This window comes from Eptatretus burgeri, chromosome 20, assembly GCF_056783735.1.
Source record: "Eptatretus burgeri isolate ZD-2024b chromosome 20, Ebu_testis_v1, whole genome shotgun sequence".
Classification (NCBI taxonomy): domain Eukaryota; kingdom Metazoa; phylum Chordata; class Myxini; order Myxiniformes; family Myxinidae; genus Eptatretus; species Eptatretus burgeri.
In genome coordinates this window covers 807,176-827,992 of record NC_140980.1, presented here as the reverse complement: position 1 = coordinate 827,992, position 20,817 = coordinate 807,176, and the positions used below count along the sequence as shown (strand labels likewise).

The following is a 20,817-nucleotide window of genomic DNA, read 5'->3' as shown; positions in this document are numbered from 1 at the left end:
TATAAAAGGAGGAGCTTATACACATATCACATGCAGGACAAAGAATGGTAAGACATCAGTGTACGTTTACATGATTTCGGACATTCGTAGACAATGGATAGACAAACACAGACAGAAAATGGGATGTAAATACGGCTTCCCTGTAGCTGTAGCTCGGGGGGCGGGGGGAACCCCATTTGAACAAGCGCTTCATCCGTCATGCACGAGATAATCATTTCCGTGACGTCATCAGAAATCATACAGAAAACCTGAAATGAATCCTTCAAATTTCGTGAAATTTCCTTTGAATTAATTCACAGCTCCGGGAAAAATTATAATTTTTTTTCAATCAGGACACACATTCCTGCACACATACAAACAAACACATTCACACGTACATCATGCCTGGTGTTGGTTTTCATGGTGAGGATGGTCGGCTTGGGATCCTCGGGTTCTGAGTTCAAATCCTGCTTGGATGTTGAATTAATACAAGGTGGGGTTGATTCAGCCTGTCATCCTTCCGAGGTCGACAAAATGAGTGCCAGCTTGCTGGTATCCTGTGTCGGAGTGGCGACCCGTCCACGATTGTGTTCAACAGTCAAGGAGACTTCTTCGGCAGCACCAACGCTCTGCACACAGTACGGTCCCCATGGATGGATGGATGGATGGATGGATGTATATGCACATTCCCTCCATTATATTGACCTTATTATTGATGAATGTTGTGCAATATAAAGCAAGACACGTCTGGTTTCACAGAAGTACAGATTTATTAAATAAATAAACAAATAAATAAATCAATAAACTTCACAAATGAAGAACAACAATGAGCACGACTCATGTAACAAATCCTACCTGTCCCACCACGGTGCACCCACACGCTCGAGTTCATGAAGGTAACACTTTTCAGGCCAAAGTGATGACCTCCACCACAAGTGGACATTGTAATCGACCTTGTGACCTTTGGTGTTGTGTTTGCCATCCTCCCGGCAGAGCGCTTTCTCCTGCTCACAAACAACTCCCTGCTGATCCGCAGTGTGCGAAGGTCAGACCGGGGTGTGTACCGCTGCGAGGGGCGCATCGCCTCTCGTGATGACGTGGCCTTCATCGACATACACGTGTTCGTTAACAGTGAGTTCGGAACAAGAACAGCTCGGTGTTCGCGATGGTATCCACCGGCATTGAGAGGCCTCACTGTCACCAGACGATGCACACACACACACACACACACACACACACACACACACACACACACACACACACACACACACACACACACACACACACACACACCCTAGAAAGTTAATACAAACACCGACATGCTCAACAACGGTCACACCAACGCTCGACACGTCACAATATTACCTGGAAATTAACTTCACACGAACATTGAAGACCCTGACGTCGTCAAACACTCATTTCCACACATTGATACACTCTCAACGTGAAAAATGCTTCAAACTGATGTGATTTTTTACAGGTGTACATCTGAGTCCAGGTATCAATTGCGACAAGTATCATGGCCACTGTATACAGGTGTTATGCCTCCTGCTGATAATTGTGACACGTATCCATTGGTTTTTACTTGTTCATTAGGACGCTACTCATGAGTTAAAGTTACAACTATGAAACTTTCAGGGTCCACATCGAACTGGGTACACAACTCAATCACCACTGTTTGTAATGGTAGCAACCCAGAACCACACTTCCTGCACAGAGTAGTTGGGCGGTCTGTCTGACACGAGAGTGTTGAGTTGAACCTCCAAAATGAATCCAACACCTCTTTTCCTCTCCTTCCTCTACTCCCTCTCCTTCCTCTCCTTCCTCTACTCCCTCTCCTTCCTTGACTCCCTCTACTCCCTCTCCTTCCTCTCCTTCCTCTACTCCCTCTCCTTCCTCTCCTTCCTCTACTCCCTCTCCTTCCTCTACTCCCTCTCCTTCCTCTCCTTCCTCTACTCCCTCTCCTTCCTCTGCTCCCTCTCCTTCCTCTACTTCCTCTCCTTCCTCAACTCCCTTTCCTTCCTCTACTCCCTCTCCTTCCTCTGCTCACTCTCTTTCCTCTCTGCCCTCGCCTTCCTCTCCTCCCTCTCCTTACTCTCTCCCTCTCCTTCCTCTCTGTCCTCTCCTTCCTTCCTCCACTCCCTCTCCTTCCTTCCTCTCTGCCCTCTCCTTCCTCTCCTCCCTCTCCTCCCTCTCCTCTCTCTCCTCCCTCTATTTCCTCTTCTCTCTCTCTTGTTATTGCTCAGCACATTGTACAAAGAACAGGCCTGGATAGCAATGATAGGTGAATGTAAATGTTGTCGGAAAGCAAATTATCAAAATAACCTTTTCTTTGATGAAAAAGTCCCATCTGTTGAGAAGAATAAATTGCTGGAGTTTAACGGCAGTGGTTAACCCACTGTGAGATTTGGATTGACATGACCAGGTGGTCCTGTGAGATCCCCGGTAGTTGTATGTAGTCCTCACCGAGTTACCCTCATCATGATGATATGAACATTGACCGGAGTTCTGTTCCTGGCAGCTGTTCCCACAATTCGTGCGACCAGTCCCTTGGTGAACGTGACCCCAGGTCGTGGTGAGACCGCACACCTTTCCTGCACGGTCGATGGTTTTCCTGATCCGCTTGTCAGGTGGTACCGGTAAGCTGCGACTTGGGTATATCGGTGATCAATTGGTAATGACTCGGCCGGGGTCAGAATACAGCTAGCTACCAACCTCCCAGACTCGAGGCGGACGTTCAAATCACGACGACACGTTCCAACCACGGTCTCAACTACCATGGAAACAATTGCGGTCCAAACAATGAAGTCGATGATGATAATTTAATTGATAGATAGATATTCAAAAGAACTGCCAATTAACAGATTTCAACTTCATTGCCAAATAATAATTCGTCAATTATAGTCAGATTGTTGAGGTGTCACCATACCCCACCCCTCATCCGCCACCTCTGTCCCGTTTTTTTGAGATTACAACATAAAACGAAGCTGTTTGAGATGGTTTTGTGGTTGGGGGTCTTGAAAGAGCTGGAGCAGAATGGAATGGAACAGAATGGAAAGGGGGAAACACCAACAGCAGCGTCGAAATGAGAGTGAGATCAAGGGGAGGGAAAGAAGGACGCACGGGTGTGAACAAGATGCACACAAGATGAATGAAACGCAGCAAGAAGAGGAAGGGGAAAGTAGGGGGAGAAATTTAAATGGAGCAAACCAACTGACGACCAACAAACGAAAGGAGGTGAGGGAGAAGGGGGGAAAATCACAACAACCTGGAAAAAAAAATCCAAAATGACTGCTTGGTGACAGCCCTGCAAGACTAGAAAGGAAGCGGTGGAAGACCGAGAGACCACCGACCTGTCTGTGATGCGAGAGGACCAGGCCCAGAGACGAAGCTTCACCGCAGGAGATTCCAACGATTTTGAGGACCTTGACACGAAGAAGTGCTCGGTGTGAGGCAGAGGAGCCAGCCCAGAGGGGAGAGCAGTACTCCAGCAAGCTGCGGATGAAAGCCTTGTTGGTGGATAGGAGTTCAGGTGTCCCAAATGAAGGACTTTGTACGACTGAGGATGCCCAGTCGCCGGCTGGCTTTGGAGGCCAACTTGGACACGTGGTTGGCCCAAGAAAGATCATGGCTGATGGTGAGGCCCAAAAGCTTGAAGCACTGAAAAAAACGGAAGACCAAATACTTGCATTGGAGTGATCAGAAGGAACCCGGATAAGTAACGAGCAAAGATGGAGTCATCAGGAGGAACCTGGATGGGATTCATCCCGATCCTGCACTGCTTCCTGAATCCCAGCAATTGACTTACCCACCATTGGAGTGGAACAGGACTTCTCCAGCTATCTGTTGATGAAGTAAATGGGAGGGTTTGTCAGATGGTCCTTTCGGAGAGACAGGGTGAGTGTGTGGGACTTGTCAATGTTGAAAGGTATATTCCAAGTGATGGACCAACTCCTGAATGCATCAAGGTCTGCAGAGAGGAAAGACGCTGCTGTCTGCGTCTCTGAAGGATGAGAAATGTCTGCGGCAGAGGTTAGAGTAATCGGGAAAGACATGAGCAGGATATTTCCAGGTCATCTGAATTGTTGTGGAAGTTGATGAACAAGACACAGCCCCAGGGACACTGTCCAGTGAGTGCATCAAAGTTGGATGACATAGAGGCTGGAGTCAGGAATGGAGGAAGGTGTACCAACATCCGAAAGCGTGCCGACGATGCCACTCTGTTGGCGGAAGGTGAAGAGGATTTGCTGATGAATGATCTGGTATTTCCAGTTGAAATGTGTGGACGTGAGTCGTGGAGAGTGAAGAAGGAATAAAAATAAGGAAGAAGATTGACAGATTTTATCCGTGGTGTTGGAGACGAAAGTTAAACCTTGCATGGACTACAACAAGGACAAACGAATCAGTGTCAACCATGCCGGGTATGTTTGAGGGGAAAAATAGTAAGAGGCACACCTTATGTGGGCTGGATGGTTGGGGTGAAGGCTGCAACCAGGCATGTCTCTACCAGAGCTTCGGGAAGCAGTGCAGCATCGGGATGTTTGGAGAAATCTGATCATGAACGTCACCAGAAGTCGGACACGACTTGACAGAATTGGATAACTGGATCCGCAAGCCATGTTTGGGGGTGGTCTTGGTTGTCATGGGCAGGGAGTTCGGAGAGCAAGGTGGGTTGCCAGACTGTCTCATGCTCAAGATGGTCATGGTCTCATGTCTGACATTGAGCATCTCCATCTGTTGTTGGGAGAGCAGAAGAAGCATGTCCAAGGTGGAGTGACCTGGTCTGAATCCCAACTGATGGCCTGAGATCAGGCCGTTGGAGGCAAAGGAAGGATTTAATAATGTCAATTGCGATGATTTTGATTGAAATTTGCAGGACGGTAGAGGAAGGACAGTGGAGCAGGCCTCGCTGAAGGGCTGCCTCTCGCATATCAAGATAGATCCATAATTGGCAACCAGTGGACAGGGTCGTCACTTTCCCCCTGGAAAACCCGTGGCCCAGGTTGAAAAGCCTTGGCCTCGAGTAGGCAAAACACCCTGGCAAGGCTTGCTGTTGTTGAACACTCCGTCTTGTTTTCTTATGATCTTGCGTTGAATTATTTAACCGTTTATAAACTTTCTCCTGGTGGTGTGCAGAGCGGACATCGGTGACGAGTCGCCCTTGGAACCTTCAGCCAAGTATTTATTGGTGGGTGGCGGCACCCTGCTCTCAATCGATGACGTCACAAACGATGATTTGGGCTTGTACGTGTGCAGCGCTCACAACAAGGCCGGATATGCGCAGGCCTTGGTCACGTTGATAGAACATCACGTTCCTGGTGGGTTTGTGTGACGTCACGGTTTGGAATGACCTTTCACGTCAGTTGTTTTGAATTTATTTTCACAACATCAATCACCGGTAAAACGGGTTTTGTCAACCTTGAGTGACGTCATTGAACCGCATGAAACAGACTTTCAAATGTCTCTGCAGATATGGGTCGTACGTCGCTCAGCGGACACGAATTGTGGTCGATGTTTTGTGGTTGTCGGACTCGTGTGGTCTCTGTCTGTTTTACAAACAACTTCATATTTTAACTCCATTGTGTCTTCATTATCCACAAGCTTTTTGATAAAAAGGGAGGAATGCCGTCATCGGCTCCGTCTGTCCGTCCATCAGTAAGTCCGTCCGTCCGTCATGCTATCTCCTCCCAAAAAGTTGTGCAAAAATTCACCAAACTTGCGACTTAAGATCACCACGTGGCAAGAATCCGTGAGAGCCGCATCATTTTTGGCTCCGCTCCGGGGGGTGTGGCCAAAAATCAATGGTTTCCCCATGAAAATCAAATTTAATATTCTGCCGATGGCTGCACCCTCACTGCACATGAAGACACATCACACATGTGAAAGACCGGTCGCTGCTGAAACCCTTTCATCAAAACCTGGACAACATAAGCAGCTGGTCAGCTACTTGGAACATGACCTCCAATGCCGGCAAGTCACAAGGATCCAAAGGATCGGCAATCAAACGACCCTATCCACCATCCGTGGAGAGCCACTGGAAGAGGTGCAGTCTCTGGAACTCCTTGGCTTCACAACCAGCCATGCCCTTTAATGGGAGGTTCATATCACCGGTATTCTCCGTAGAGCTCAGAGATTCCTGAGCCGTAGCGAGCTCATCCCGGTGTACGAGGCTTTCATCCGCAGCTTCATGGAGTATGGCTTCCCACTCGGTCTGGTGCTCCTTCCCACGTTGCTTCTCTCGGCAGGGTTTTGCGAGAGCTTCTGCACCGTTGGTATCCCAAGGACTCAGTCTCCCGCCTTTCACACCCGATTACATCTGGTCATGCTCCTCCTGCACTCTCCTTCCTCGACTCTCCCCATGCCACCCCAGGTCACCCAGCATTCCTCAAGAAACCCTCACCCGCTCGTCCTCCTAAACTCCAGGCGGGTTGCCCACCTGCATTCATTGGTCCCTTTCTTCTCCCGATTGTGGGATCGTTTCCCTGCTCCCCATCACCACCTCGTGTGTTCACCCAATCAAGTGCACCATCTCGTCTTGTTCTACACACACTGATTCTTTCCCATTGTGTTCCTCTCCAGGCCATTATTTACTCGTTCTTGTGTTATTTCGCCTTTCTCCTTGTATGCGTGCCCCCCCACCCTTCCCCTACCACATTGGTAGTTTGTGAGCCTGCTGTCCTTTGTCGTAAAGCTCCTCCATGAGCCGAGACTCCTTTATTGAACTAATATACCCATTTCACCCTTTTTCATTTCCCAACCAAACCCCCACACAGTGTTTCCAGAGGTGTTTGTTGAAAACCATTTCGCAGTGGAAGGAGACGATAGTGTACAGCTGTGGTGTCAGGCTGAGGGTGCACCCACACCCACGATCACCTGGCGACGCAAGGATGGTGCTGGCATCAGGAACGGCGAGCAGGTGAGCCGGTGGGTTCTGCAAAAGACTTGAATCCTGATGGAAGTTTGGGATTCCGAAATGTCAGATTGAAAGGGAACCGCGTCACTTCGTCACTTCCTTTTCATCGTCACTTCAAACCGACATCCTTGGAAGACAGAGTTCTAGAGAGAGAGAGAGAGAGAGTGGATTGTGGAACTCACTTTGCACTCACTGTGTCCCTCCTCGTCCTTCTAGGCATCCACGACCCTGTACATCAGCCGGCAGGTATTTCTTCAACAACTGATACACTCGTTTTGAGGTGGTAGTTTGTACACTGCACAGTCGTGGTTTAGCTGATGAACTCGTGATAACAGAATGTTGAACTGTCAAGCTGCGTCGTCATTGAGAGTCAATTAAGGAGGATATCCTTGCTCGTGTAGTCGAGTAATCATAATAATAAACGAGAAGGGCACTCAGTAGAGCACATACCTCCGTCAGGCCGGACAGTCTACGTTTCGTATCCCACCGAGAGGCCGGGTACATGGATGATACAGGAATATGGGCCACGACAGCAGTTGGCCATAATAGTGGCCTGTTGCGTTAACGATGGCGGAGGAGTGCACGAGGCGAGATTACCCGTATGTGCTCTACCGAGTGCCGTTCCAATTTACACGAGGTTTCACACAATTTACACGAGTTCTAACAACAATCATTGTTCTCCTTTTTTGCATCAAGCCTTCCCCTTCCAATTCTTCGTTGGAGGACGTGTGGCTCTCTCCTTCAAGATATGAAGCTCAGCGGGTAAGGATACCGTCGTGGATTGTCTTTTCTTTTGTGTTATTGTTCCTTGTACCTGCCGGAAGTTGTATTTTCGGTACTTTCTCCAAACATTTGTTCCTGTTCCTCTTTCTTCTCGTCCACAAAATAGTGCCCTGCCACGTGGTCTACCTTTTACCTCCTTTCAATTACTTTACTTGTTCATTACTCCCGTCTATTCTTTCTTTCACTTCTGATCATGTGTTCCACAATGACTCTCTTCGCCAACCTCTGCCTCGTCGTCTATCACATTGATCTTTGTCGTTTCCTCTTTTTATTTCACTTCCCACACTCTCGCTCCTCTTGACGCAATCGCAGAAGGACATCACAAATACAGACTCGCACATCCAGTCCTCACGAACTTCACACACTATTGCTCACGCTTGGATGAGATGCTCGACTCTTGGGCGTTGCTGAACTGGGTTCCTTCAAATGTGGTCAGAGCAGCAATGAGCACCAACTCACGTACAAAAACAATGTCCATGCTCACCAGGTCCCTTCTCAATCCGTCCCTGCTCACTGGATCCCTTCTCGTTCCGTCCACGCTCACCAGGTCCCTTCTCAATCCGTCCCTGCTCACTGGATCCCTTCTCGTTCCGTCCACGCTCACCAGGTCCCTTCTCACCCCATCCCTGCTCACCGGGTGCCTTCTCAATCCGTCCCTGCTTAACAGGTCCCTTCTCGTTCCGTCCCAGCCTATGCCGTCTCGTCTCACTCGTTCCCTGCTCAATCCGTCCCTGCTTGAACCATCTCATCCACCAATAAGAGAGGTCTGTGCTGCAACTTCACATGTCTGTCTCTTTTTTTAGGCTCTGTCTAAGTCAGATATTTTATGTCTTTCGGAAATACTTATTTCACAAGATCTCCTGGACTCTTCTGTGTGTGCTGGACTTCAAGGCCCGATTCAACCACTTGGAACATGACCTCTGCCTGCAGCTACTCTCCTTCGTTGGAGTAGGAAGGAGACGACAGTGTGTCCTGGCAGCCGAAAAAGTCTCGCAAACATTCCGTTGGAATTCGATGAACTTCCTGCGATCAACAGAGCTTCTTTAGATGTCACAGGAGCATCCAAAGCTGTCACATGACCGGGTACCAAGACGTCCCACTTTGATGCAACCCCACTTTGATCGGATCAACATGCTACTACTCCTCTACCCTCGGATGCTACTCCTCTTCCCTCAAATCCATCCAGGCACAGCCAAGTGATCCTTATTGAAAAATAAATGAATCGAAAAAACCCCAAAAGAACCGATATTTAAAAAAATTAAATAATTCTGGCTGCCAGACCATGTGTTCGATCAAGTTGAAATTTAAAACATGTATTCTTCAACACCACGAGATCATAAATGTGAAGTTTTACTTCGATTGAGTAAGTGGTTCCAGAGAAAACATTATTTAATATTTTCTTCAATCCAATATGGCGACCAAACCATGTGACCTATCAATTATTCCTGAACGAACTTGTACACCCCATGGCTTGGGGAACATTTCTGTGAAGTTTCCCCTCGATTTGCGCAGCCGTTCTGGAGAAGATTTTTATAGGTTTGAGGATGAATCGAATATGGTTGCCAAACCATGTGACCTCTGACGTCATATGTGTGAACCTTTTGTTCCTCGTGGATAGGGGGTCATACGTGTAAAGTTTCGCCCCGATCTGCTCAGCCACTTCAGAGAAGACGATTTTTGAAGGATTTCTTTAAAAAAAACAAAAAAACAATATGGCTGCCAAATCACGTGACCGATGACGTCATCCATTTTTTTTTCTGCAGACCATTTTATTCCAAGATAACCCTCAAAATTTTTCATACTGATCAGATGTAGCGTTCTACATATGCAATTATGATGTCATGACGAAGGCATGTATGACGTCATAATTTTTTTTTTACACTTATTCTCCATGAGGAGGACTTGCCACGGTGCCAAGTTCCAATTTTTTCCTTGGTGCGGTTTCAGGGATACGGAAGTCCAAAGTTTTTCCATTTTTCCAATATGGCTGCCACACTACGTGTCCTATGACGTCATAATTATGATTAGACCATTCTACATGAGTAGTCGCAACGATGGTGAGAGTTTCGTCTCAATCCGACAAGCGGTTGCGGAGAAGAACACGAAAGTTTGGTGCGAACAAACAAACAAACAAACAAATCAATGAGAAATCAACTCCTCGAATGACTCTTGGTGAAACGGAACGTCACCAGGTAGAGCGCACACCTCCGCCAGGCTGAACAGGTGACATTTTGTATCCCACTGAAAGGTCGGATCTGGATTCGTACCTGAACCAAGATCGAATCGGCTTGTTCTTCTCACCTTCCCCCCAAACTCATCCACCAAGTTTGGTCCGAATTGAAATATCATGATGCAGATCGTTCATGATCCCATTTCTCAATATTGAAAAATCACGAAAAAAAATTTAAATTCTGGGATCCGGATCCGGATCTTCACAAAAATCAAATGAACTCGTCCTTGTCACGCACCCAACCTGTCCACCAAGTGTCGTCGGAATCCGTCCACAACCTTTCAAGACATCCTGCTCTTAAACAGACAAACAGGATTGAAGACAAACCTCCATCGACCTTCAGTGGTGGGATCATCACAGTCCACGGAACATCGTCCCCCAAACAAAGTCGTCAACCATCCTCCCTGGGAAAATCACTTTTCTGAAACAACACCGAGTCGTGAAATGAGAGTCCATCTGGCTTGACAGTGGTCTCCATTGTGAATACCACCCTTCCCTTTGCAACATCAACATCAGCTGCAAACTACGCTAAACTCAACATGTCCCCTCTGTCAATCCGCCCCACAAACCACCACACACCTGATGACTAGCTGCCCCTCCCCGGTCCAACAAAGACACCTCTTCAACATCTCTTCCACACTAGATCTCTGGCAGCGTCCGTTGGACGCCCCTGGATAGTTGAGTTCCATCAGTCTTTTTGCTTGACGATGGACCGAGACGACACTACAACAACAACAACAACAACAACAACAACAACGACCTCGCACACTCAGATTCCATTGTTGGATTTTTAACGTGTCTCATTGTGCTGTTGCTGTTCACCCCAGGTGGCTGAAAATGAAGGGGAAGTGTTTTTCTCCAATGCGAACTTCTCCACTTTCACCCTGAGGAATGTGAAACGAACAGATCATGGAAGTTACGAGTGCGTTGCCTCCAACCTGGTGGGAATCACGGTGGCAGACCTTTTCCTCAACGTGACGTGTACGTCCCCTTTGCTTTTTTTAAGAACTTTTCTTTCTTACGCAATTGACGTTGTCCACCAGGAAATCTCCACAACAGTTCCGAAAAGTTTTCACCACCGAAGAACTCTCCAGTGATGGAGGTTCATCCTCCCTGGGAGAGAGAAACGTGCGCGGTGCTTGTTTGACCTAGTTGAGGATGTTGTTTCAGTAGTTTCATGATGAAGAAGAACATTTACTTGAGCTCTTGCTGCCGTTACCCGAGATGGGATCAACGTTGTTGTGTAATTTAGTCGTAGAATTGTGTAATGTGGTTGTTGTCAGGGGTGTCAGGTGAGAAGGATATCTCAAAAAAAAGTTGTTGACGGATTTGGACGAAATTTGCTGGACAAGTTGGGGACAAGACAAATTTGCCGGACAAGGAGGAATTGGTTCAATTTCGGTGAAGATCCGAATCTGGATCTGGAGAGTCGAATTATTTAATTTTTAAGTGACTCTTCGATCAGCATTGAGAGACGGGGCCAAAAACAACATACCGGACATTATAGCACGATATCTCAAAAAGTTGTTGACGGATTCTGACAAAACTTGGCGGATGAGTTGGGGAGGTGACAAGAACAAGACGATTCGATTTTAGTTCAGATCCGGCCTATCAGTGGAAACAAAATGTGAACTGGTCAGCCTAGCCGAGGTGTGCTCTCAACCGAGTGCTGTTCCAGCGATGGAGTTGGAACTCGAACATTGAGTTGCCAGGGTGGTTCCGCCGAGGATTTGAAACGGACAACAACCGCACAATCTGGAATTTTTTATTTTTTTTTAATGGAACACCGTATGTGAGAAATGTTCGAGAAATCTCACTTCGTTCCAATCAAGAGTTTATCTCGGGTGTTAAAAGTAAAGGGAACAGCGGATGGTGGATCACGCACACCTGGATGACACAACTCCTCATGCACACAGGAATGGACACAAGATCTGTGGACGTTACTACCACTCCCCCTGGATTTTAAATAATGATCAAGCTGAAGTCATGTTATGTTCAGATGAGTTTAAGGGACTGTCCTCTCCAGAAAACGAAAAAAGTGAAACTTTATGAATGGTGGTGGTGGTGGTGGTCTGCACAAGTGGAAAAGGATTGCTCGAAGAACGTAGAGAAAGAGAAACTGGGAAAAGAAAACCAGGCTCGTTTTGATATGTTTACGATGTCATGTTCAGTTTGTATTGATTTCTAAACTCCTGCTGCCCTTGTTCACACAGCTGCTCCGAAGTTTAGAAGCGACCTCGTAATGTTCTCCACATTTGTGCACAAGACGATCAACTTGTCGTGTCATGCAATTGCTCACCCTTCTCCTCACTTTGTGTGGAGTAGAAATGGCCAGCCTCTACCCAGCGCCCACTTCCCCTCTGTCCTCATCCACTATTTTGAGAACCTCGCTGTGCTGGAGGTGAGGATGTCATGGGGCTGTTGAGGAGGACGTCTGTGCTCATATTGGTCCTTCTTCCATGACCAACACGATGGATGTTTTAGTCACACGTGTCCACTCTAATAATTATTGTTTGCGTGTGTGCTTGCACACTTCATTAAATGGCACAGATTAAAGGCATATGGTCTTCACAATGTGCTAAGATGAATGTGCCAGCATTTTGAAACCAATTCCATGAGAATATGTGGGGAAAGGGAGAGGCAGAGAGAGAGGGACAAATAGAGAGTAAAACAGAGATGGGGGGGAGATAGAGAGAGAGAGAGAGAGAGAGAGAGAGAGAGAGAGAGAGAGAGAGAGAGACACAGAGAGAGAGAGACACAGAGAGAGAGAGAGAGAGAGGGGGAGAGAGAGGGGGAGAGAGAGAGAGAGAGAGAGAGAGACACAGAGAGAGAGAGAGAGAGAGAGAGAGAGAGAGAGGGAGAAGAGAGGGAAGAGAGAGAGACACACAGAGAGAGAGAGAGAGACAGAGAGAGAGAGGAAGAGAGAGAGACAGAGAGAGGAAGAGAGAGACAGAGAGAGGAAGAGAGAGAGAGAGAGAGAGAGAGAGAGAGAGAGAGAGAGAGAGAGAGAGAGAGAGAGAGAGAGAGAGAGAGAGAGAGAGAGAGAGAGAGAGAGAGAGAGAGAGAGAGAGAGAGAGAGAGAGAGAGAGAGAGAGAGAGAGAGAGAGAGAGAGAGAGAGAGAGAGAGAGAGAGAGAGAGAGAGAGAGAGAGAGAGAGAGAGAGAGAGAGAGAGAGAGAGAGAGAGGGTGAGAGAGGGGGAAGAGAGAGAGAGACACAGAGAGAGACACAGAGAGACAGAGAGACAGAGAGAGAGGAAGAGAGAGACAGAGAGAGGAAGAGAGAGGAAGAGAGAGAGAGAGAGAGAGAGAGAGAGAGAGAGAGAGAGAGAGAGAGAGAGAGAGAGAGAGAGAGAGAGAGAGAGAGGAACACAGTGAGAGCGGGAGAGATAGAAAGAAAGAAAGAAAACGGTGCCGGTTGCAAAGTTGTAATGTCTGTGTTGATTCTTTAGAGAGGGTGTTAAGCTGGCTGTTCTGTGTGCTTGCATTAACTTGTAGATGGTACATGCATGTTACGGTGTGAAAGCAGATTGGGAAAGTTCGTAACATTTCTTTTTTAACTTTCTGGCCTTTTCCACGACCCAGATCACACCTGAGAAAGATGAAGACTTCGGCAAATACAGATGTGACGTCAGCAATTTCCAGGGAAACGACAGCAGGGAATTCATTCTGTATCAGGATTGTACGAAGAGAACTTACGGCTGTTGTGAAACCTTCCCCTGGTGGATCAGGGAAGGCTGTTTGTTGTTGTTGTTTATGTTGTAGGGTTTTTCTCTGCAAACAGCACCCCTAATTTTTAATGAGACCCCAGAGTTTCTTCGACCCCAAGGAGTACGAAACCCCATTTAGAATTTTTTTCCTTCCTGCCCCCTCAACACTCCAAATTCCCAAACTCTATCAATTTCCGAGCTGTATCTCGGAGCCGGCTGGAAATTTCCGAATGGAATTTGCCATCGATATGCGGGCTTGATGTCATGTTTTGACCTTGACATAATTGTTGAGGTCATGACCCAAATGTAGACATTTTACCGTTTTTTTCCCCACCAAAACTCGATTAAGGTTTGTCTGATCAGAACGAAATTGTCCTCTCTCTGGATATCCGAGAGCAAGTCGCATTTACACTCAGTTTACATCATACGCCTATGGGTTAAAGGTCAAGGTCATATGGTGGTCTGAAATAAATAACACATTTTTTGTCGTCACTCAATTTTGCCATTGCGGAATCTCAAAGACCTCTTGGCATTCCAAGATGTTCTTGCATCATAATAGTGTACCTGCACTGAAGTTGTGCACCTGATACTTGGTAACCGTCCTTGACATACTTATTTTTCGGATTGTGACCTAATTTACAAAAAACATGGTGTAATTCGGAGGAACATAAAATGAGTTCAACTCCCCAACCCCCTTCCTCCCCACCTCAAGTCCTCAACCACACTCTCCCAACTCCCTCCCCCCTCCCCCCGCCAACTCCCTGTCCTCCCCCACCCCCTTTCTTCCCATTTTTCCCAACATTACACAAGGAACTTTGGTGCACATTTCATTCTGTTTTATTGTCCACATGAAACATGGAAAATTTTCATCCACTGGTAATTCACTTCAAAAAGGCTGCATCACATACTTTTCGCATTAAACATGGTCAATGAATTAGGAACAAATTACAGGCTAAAACAACAGGCCTGAAGGAAAATGCCTGAACAATTAAAACATAGCTGCGTCGTTCCTGTTCCCGTTCGTTAAGAACAATGTTAACAGTAAATAAAGGTCTTACGTTGTGTAGCTTTTCTCGGTTGCTTTATGCAGCTTTCTTTGGCTGGAAGAGCGTGGGGGGTTGATTCATTGAAATCCGAGCCACCAGCTGGGGTAATTGATTAGGTGAGAGCTGATCGGTAATTCCCTCCAATTACAGGTGAGATATTTGAATCTTGGCTTGATTTTGAATTTATAATTTTGTCTTGAATTGAGAATTGGGTCCTTGGTGTTTATAATTTATATGTTTGACTGCGATTGGCATTGCACGTGATACGTGCTCGGGAGCCTCGGTGGTGCGCGTTTCTGTGTACTCTGTCGATGATTCACCAACAAGTAATGAAACCAGTCCAGCGGCTGAGGAAAAAGTGTGGCATTAGGATGTTCATGTATGTACTATTTGTGAATGTCTGCGGCTGTGGAGGAACCCGGGGAGGGTTTGAAACAACAAAGGGCTCACTCACCAAGTAAATTCTCAAAATAACCTTTTCTTTGATGAAAAAGTTCCATAAATTGATCAAGTTTAACAGCGGTGATTAACCCACTGTGAGACTTGGATTGACATGAGTAGGTGGCCCCTGTGAGATGCCTGGTCATTGTGGTCCTCACTGAATTACACTCGTTGTGATGTTAACATTGACTGGAGTTCTTTTCCTGGCAGTTGTTCCCACAATCCGTGCGACAAGTCCCTGGGTGAACGTGACGATCGGTCGTGGTGAGACGGCACACCTCTCCTGCACGGTTCACAGTTCTCGACATGCACCTATCCAGTGGTACCGGTAAGCTGTTACTCTGTTGCTGTACATTGGTGGTTCGCTGGTGGAACACTGGTCTGCATCTCTGAGATTGTATGTTTCAAGTCCAGATGAAGGCAGCACTATGAATTCAGGATTTAGATTCTAAGCTTCAGGTGGTAGAGTTATGTTTCAGGCTCATGGACACTGTACAATGTCGAGGCTCATGGAGGAACTTGATCATAGAACGGATCAGGACGTAACAGAACAAAAGGAACGGTATAAAGAGTGGGGTATTCTTTTGTAATTGTTTTGTGCATTTGTTTGTGACATATTTCGTGGCCCTCTTCGACTCCGATGGTACTGTATTTGTAAGATGCTTCGTTTTCTAGTTCCTGGATTTTTTTTTTGCTCAATGTTGTACGAATGTGCACTTGGCACACTTATCTCGGCCAATTTCCATTTAAATGTCATCGGAGTACCGTTTCACGAGATACCTTTGAATCCGTCCCGATCGCACATGCGCAGAGAGGAGTGAGATGCTTGATTTACCTTTACCCTGTCTGTGTCTGGCAGTCAAACACGATTTAAAATCTTTCCAAACAGGAAACTCACCGTTTTTAAGGACGTCATAAAGGACACAAACAACAGGCACGAAGAACTAATGTAACGTGTTGGATACTATGGTGTGATACGTGCTGGGGAAAATGGCGGTAAAACCCAGAATTATTTATTTATACGCCTTTAAAGCTCGTTTAAACTTTCATTTAAATTTAATTACTCTCTATAACTGAAGACCAGAACACAAATCGCCTTCATAATACTTCGAAGAACCAGGAAATGTATCGAAATATCGCATTAGAGGGCATGGCACGCGTCGGGGTGACGAAGATGCTGCCGTAATGGGTATGCACGATCATGTCCATCAACTCGTCTTGATTCCCGTCAGAAGTTTGTGTGTTGTTGGTAAACATGTTATTGGCCTTTACTAGTGAGGTGGTTGGGTTTTTTCAGATTTTGGGATGAGGAAGGCCGTTCATCCATTCCCTCCTCCCCTCGGATAAGTTTGTTGAGTGCTCGAGCACAGTGACTGCGGAGACCATCGAGCTTCCAAATTGGAACTCCATCCGGGCCTGGCCTTCTGAAGTTTGGCAATTTTGTTGTTGTTGTTTGATTTTTTTCCTTCACTGGGGATATTTCCTTTCGGTGTTTCTTTTTCCTTTCCAAGTTTTGGATCCAATCCGCCTCATGATGTTCTATCGGGCCTTCATGGATTCCTTCCCAAAATTTCCATGTCTTTCTTTCTCGCAGGGACTTGTTGCATCTTGCTTTTGTTTCGTTTCGTTCCTGCACCTGCACAGAACGTATGATGCCGATGTACCCTTGGAGCCCTCGGCCAAGTATTCATTCATGCGTGTTGGCAACAAGCTCGTCATCCACAACGTCATAAAAGCTGACCTAGGCTTGTACGTGTGCCGCGCTCAAAATAAATTTGGATCTGCCCTGGCCATCGTCACATTGATAGAAAGTTACACTCTCGGTGGGTTTCTGTGACGTCACGGTTCGGGAATATGCTTCCTAACTGTTATAAATGTATTCACTGTAAAAAAAAAAAAATTATCACTGCTCTGTGCTTGAACCATGCTGTGACCTGGCCTGAAGAAGAAGCATCATTCCTTTGGCATCTTGATAACCTTGTGTCCCAAACAACATGGCCGATGTGCCGGGCGGGTGAGCTGCTCCTCGTGTCCTGGTGTACACTCCACCGAAAGGCAACATTTTTGCTGAGTGAAGTGGTTAACACTCAGGCGGTGTATGTTCAAGGTTCCTTACGTTGGTTGGTTGACAAAATGCACATCCATTCATCTTGCTTTCACCTGCTTTTTCAGTTGTCCGTATCTGTTTGTTTGTTTTGTTGCGGTTCAAGCATCGTCCATGTTAATGGTTTTACCCCAACCACAAAATCTACTTCCTTGACAATCCTCTTGAGGAGGTTCAGGCATTCAATCTCCTGGGTCTCACTGTCAGCCACGATCTTTGTTGGGCAAACCACATTCCAAAGTCGACCTCCAAAGCCAGCCACTAACTGGGCATTCTCCGTCGTACAAAGTCCTTCCTTGGCACACCTGAACTCCTATCCACCTGCAAGACCTTCCTCCGCATCTTCACGGAGTACTGCTCTTCTCTGGGCTGCCTCCCCTGCCTTGGAAACGAAGACCTCCAAGTTTTATGGAGTCTCCCATGACGAAGCTGAGTCAACGGGCCTCTCACTTCACCATCGCAGACTGGCCGGTGGTCTCTCTGTCTTCTACCGCCTCTTTTCTGGTCTTACACCTCTGTTCTGTCCGTGCTTTGTCTTCTCCAGGTTCCCACAGGGCTCACACGGTCCACCATCAAGCCCCTTCTTGGTGAAACTACCAAAATCCAGGACTACTGCACACCTCCTCCCATTTGTTCCTCTTTTTTCCCCACCTGTGGAATCAACTTCCACATCCTCTTCAATCTCATGCTTCCCTCCAGGTCTTCAAGAGAGCTGTTCACCACCATCTCAGATCGTCCCCAATTCAAAACCATGATCTTTTCTATCCTGATAAGATAAAGAATGGCCCTGCCTCGGCCCACTGGGTTTCTGTTCCACTTGCTATGGCCCTACCTTGGTCCACTCGGGCTCCATTACCTTTTCTGAACCCAATTACAAAGTCCGAACCCATTTGGCTCCATCCCCCGTCCCTATCATTTCGTACACAACTTCCCACACTTTCAGGTACAGGACACCGATGGTGCTCATGGAACAACCCGAACACAAACTTAATGCCATCTTGCTTGGGACAAGCTGATTCTTCACTGGTTTCCTGTGGTCCACAATGGGCTTGTCTAACCTTGGAATTCGTTCTTGGAGTTTATCCGGATGATTCTCTGCATCACCACTGAGAATGTTTAATCATGTCAAAAGACTCGAGGTTAAAACATCTGACTTACACCCTTTTGATTTTCCTTCCAAACCCTCATGCAGTTCCCCCTTCAAAGGTGACGATGGTGGAATTAATTGATGCAACGGAAGGAGACAATATGACACAGCTGACGTGTCAGTCTGATGGTGTACCCACTCCGACAATCACCTGGCGGCGTAAGGACGGCACAGAAATCCGCAATGGCGAACAGGTAAGTCACTGGAGGATGTTTTTTGCACAAAAAGAAATGGAGGTCTGGTATTTAGAAATGTCCGATTAGAATAGCACCTCATTCTGGGCGGACACAGTCTGGAGTTTACTTCACATCATCATGTCAGATTTGGAAGATGGAAGTTTGTATCGTTGGCTCTGCCCCCTCCCTGACCCTTAGAAAAATATTGGATCACAGTTATCCAATGGAAGGTATTTGGGAAACAACAAATCCAGTAATTTTAGGCTTTAGTTTGCACAATTTAACGGATTATCTTAAAATAATAAAACTCTTTGTCCTTTTTGTAGTCCCTCAAGTCAAGTCCCCTTTGGTCAAGTCTCTCAAGTGCTGTGAACTCTCAAGCTGTCCTTTTTTCAGACGACTCCACACAGTGTAATACAGCACCCCAATCATATTGATGGGCAGACAGAGGCTGCATCGCTCTCTGCTGATCTGGAATTAATTCTATGTTGGTCTGATAAATGGAACACGGCCTTCAATCCAGAAGGATCTCACAATTTCCCCCTGTCACTCCCGAAGGATCGTCAAATCAACCCAGCTATCTACGTACACAAGAGATCACAGGAAAGTTTCGGTCTGGGATTGGGTTCCTTCGGAGTCGAACAGGAAAAGACCTGATGGAAAGAAACGCCGGTGAAAGAAACAAGGAAGGACTAAAATGGAACTCGATACAAACGAGATAGCAATAGGAAGACAACCTTTGAAGAAAGAGAATATCAAGAAGTAATTGTGATAGAATGTGACCCACGTAGAGAGCCCTGGAAAGAGCTGGCAAATGGAGAAGCACCAGACACCGATGAAATCCCAAAACTACCCTTGAAGGTAGTTGGGGAGGAGACATTCAAATTTTTAACAGCTATCTGTACACAGTTCCAGAGGAGGATTGTGTGGTCTAAAAAAGGTGGAAGCAGTCGGTCGACATACCTTTACCAACGAAAGGGGATCCAAGACAATGTTCAAATTACCGAACAATTGCCTTGATTCCACATGAGACCATTCAACACAGAACTGAAGACTTCATGAAGCGACACATGCCGGTTGAGCAAGCAGATTTCGGAAGAGGAAGAGGTGCGAGAGATCAAATCACAAATCTGAGATGGATCATGGAAACCCACAAAGGGATATCAAAGGAAGGTGTAGCTCGACAACGAGCAAAAGTACCCGTCGCTTCGCTGATGGATTAATCAAATGACGTCATGTTGGACTTCACAAACATTCTGCTCTATTCACTCAAATTTGCCCGAGGTCATCATCCATCTGCTTGGAAGTCAGCTGACATAACCTTCATCAACCATCCTTTCTGCGAACAAATGGCGCGAGGAAAAATCACTTTCGCTTCGTTGCTAAGCTCCGTGTTGGATTCTTTGGTTTGAACCGCCGCTTAAAAGGAGTGAAATGAAACATTTTGGAATTTTCAAATTATTCTCACTCAGATTTCAACATCACCCTCATGCATTTTGTTAAATTGTTTAAACTTTCTTTATACAAGAAGAAGAAGATTTGTAATGCCAGATCCCATCGGGTGGCGCTCCTTCTTGAAACAACAGGCTTGTCCATAACAGGAATTCAACAGCACCTCCAAAAATGTAATATTCTCAAAGGAACCCTTCATTGCCTTTCCTCGAGTTTCCTGTCGGACTGTCGGACCCCGCTTTTTGCGGATTCGCTATTTACGGATCCCACGTATTCGTGGTTTATAAAATGTGGCCTGCTCCAACATTTGCGGCCCTGTGCTTCGCCTTTTTGTGTTTTTTTTTTGTTTGGATGCGTATTGACGGATTTTTTTGCTGGTGTATTCACGGTTTTCTGCGATTTTTCACTGGATTTTTTGATTCTCCCTCATGAATCACTAACGGCCAGGAACCTATCCCCCCTTTTCCATTAAAATAATGCCCCGTTATTCGTGGATTCACTCTGCGGAATTTTCCAGGAACCTATCCCCCCTTTTTCCATTGAAATAATGCCCCATTATTCGCAGATTCACTCTTTGCGGAATTTTCCAGGAACCTATACCCCCACCCCCTTTTCCATTGAAATAATGCCCCATTATTCGTGGATTCACTCTTTGCGGAATTTTCCAGGAACCTATCCCCCCTTTTTCCATTAAAATAATGCCCCGTTATTTGCAGATTCACTCTTTGCGGAATTTTCCAGGAACCTATCCCCCCTTTTTCCATTAAAATAATGCCCCGTTATTCACGGATTCACTCTTTGCGGAATTTTCCAGGAACCCATCCCCCCCTTTTCCATTA

The 20,817-nt window shown here is 46.4% G+C and overlaps 2 protein-coding genes across 7 annotated transcripts in view; one reads left to right on the top strand and one right to left on the bottom strand.

Moving 5' to 3' along the window:
- Positions 1 to 20,817, top strand: part of LOC147008247 (neural cell adhesion molecule 1-like) — a 41,011-nt gene that overhangs the window by 3,683 nt on the left and 16,511 nt on the right. For 3 of the 6 annotated variants that reach the window (XR_015053569.1, XM_085865312.1, XM_085865309.1), the window contains exons 5-16: positions 973 to 1,110; positions 2,501 to 2,618; positions 5,116 to 5,297; positions 6,753 to 6,895; positions 7,109 to 7,138; positions 7,589 to 7,654; positions 10,733 to 10,886; positions 12,119 to 12,306; positions 13,488 to 13,584; positions 15,310 to 15,427; positions 16,744 to 16,922; positions 18,396 to 18,544. Coding sequence is in view for 5 of the 6 variants with exons in the window: in XM_085865312.1 (XP_085721438.1) it covers positions 973 to 1,110; positions 2,501 to 2,618; positions 5,116 to 5,297; positions 6,753 to 6,895; positions 7,109 to 7,138; positions 7,589 to 7,654; positions 10,733 to 10,886; positions 12,119 to 12,306; positions 13,488 to 13,584; positions 15,310 to 15,427; positions 16,744 to 16,922; positions 18,396 to 18,544 (1,562 nt within the window). In the remaining variant the exon portion in view is untranslated. The remainder of the gene's footprint in view (positions 1 to 972; positions 1,111 to 2,500; positions 2,619 to 5,115; positions 5,298 to 6,752; positions 6,896 to 7,108; positions 7,139 to 7,588; positions 7,655 to 10,732; positions 10,887 to 12,118; positions 12,307 to 13,487; positions 13,585 to 15,309; positions 15,428 to 16,743; positions 16,923 to 18,395; positions 18,545 to 20,817) is intronic. The other 3 variants (XM_085865310.1, XM_085865313.1, XM_085865314.1) reach the window with 3 other exon arrangements.
- LOC147008246 (uncharacterized) overlaps positions 14,433 to 20,817 on the bottom strand; it is a 43,361-nt gene continuing 36,976 nt past the window's right edge. Inside the window, exon 5 of the transcript XR_015053571.1 lies at positions 14,433 to 14,757. The gene's annotated coding sequence lies outside the window, so the exon portion shown is untranslated. The remainder of the gene's footprint in view (positions 14,758 to 20,817) is intronic.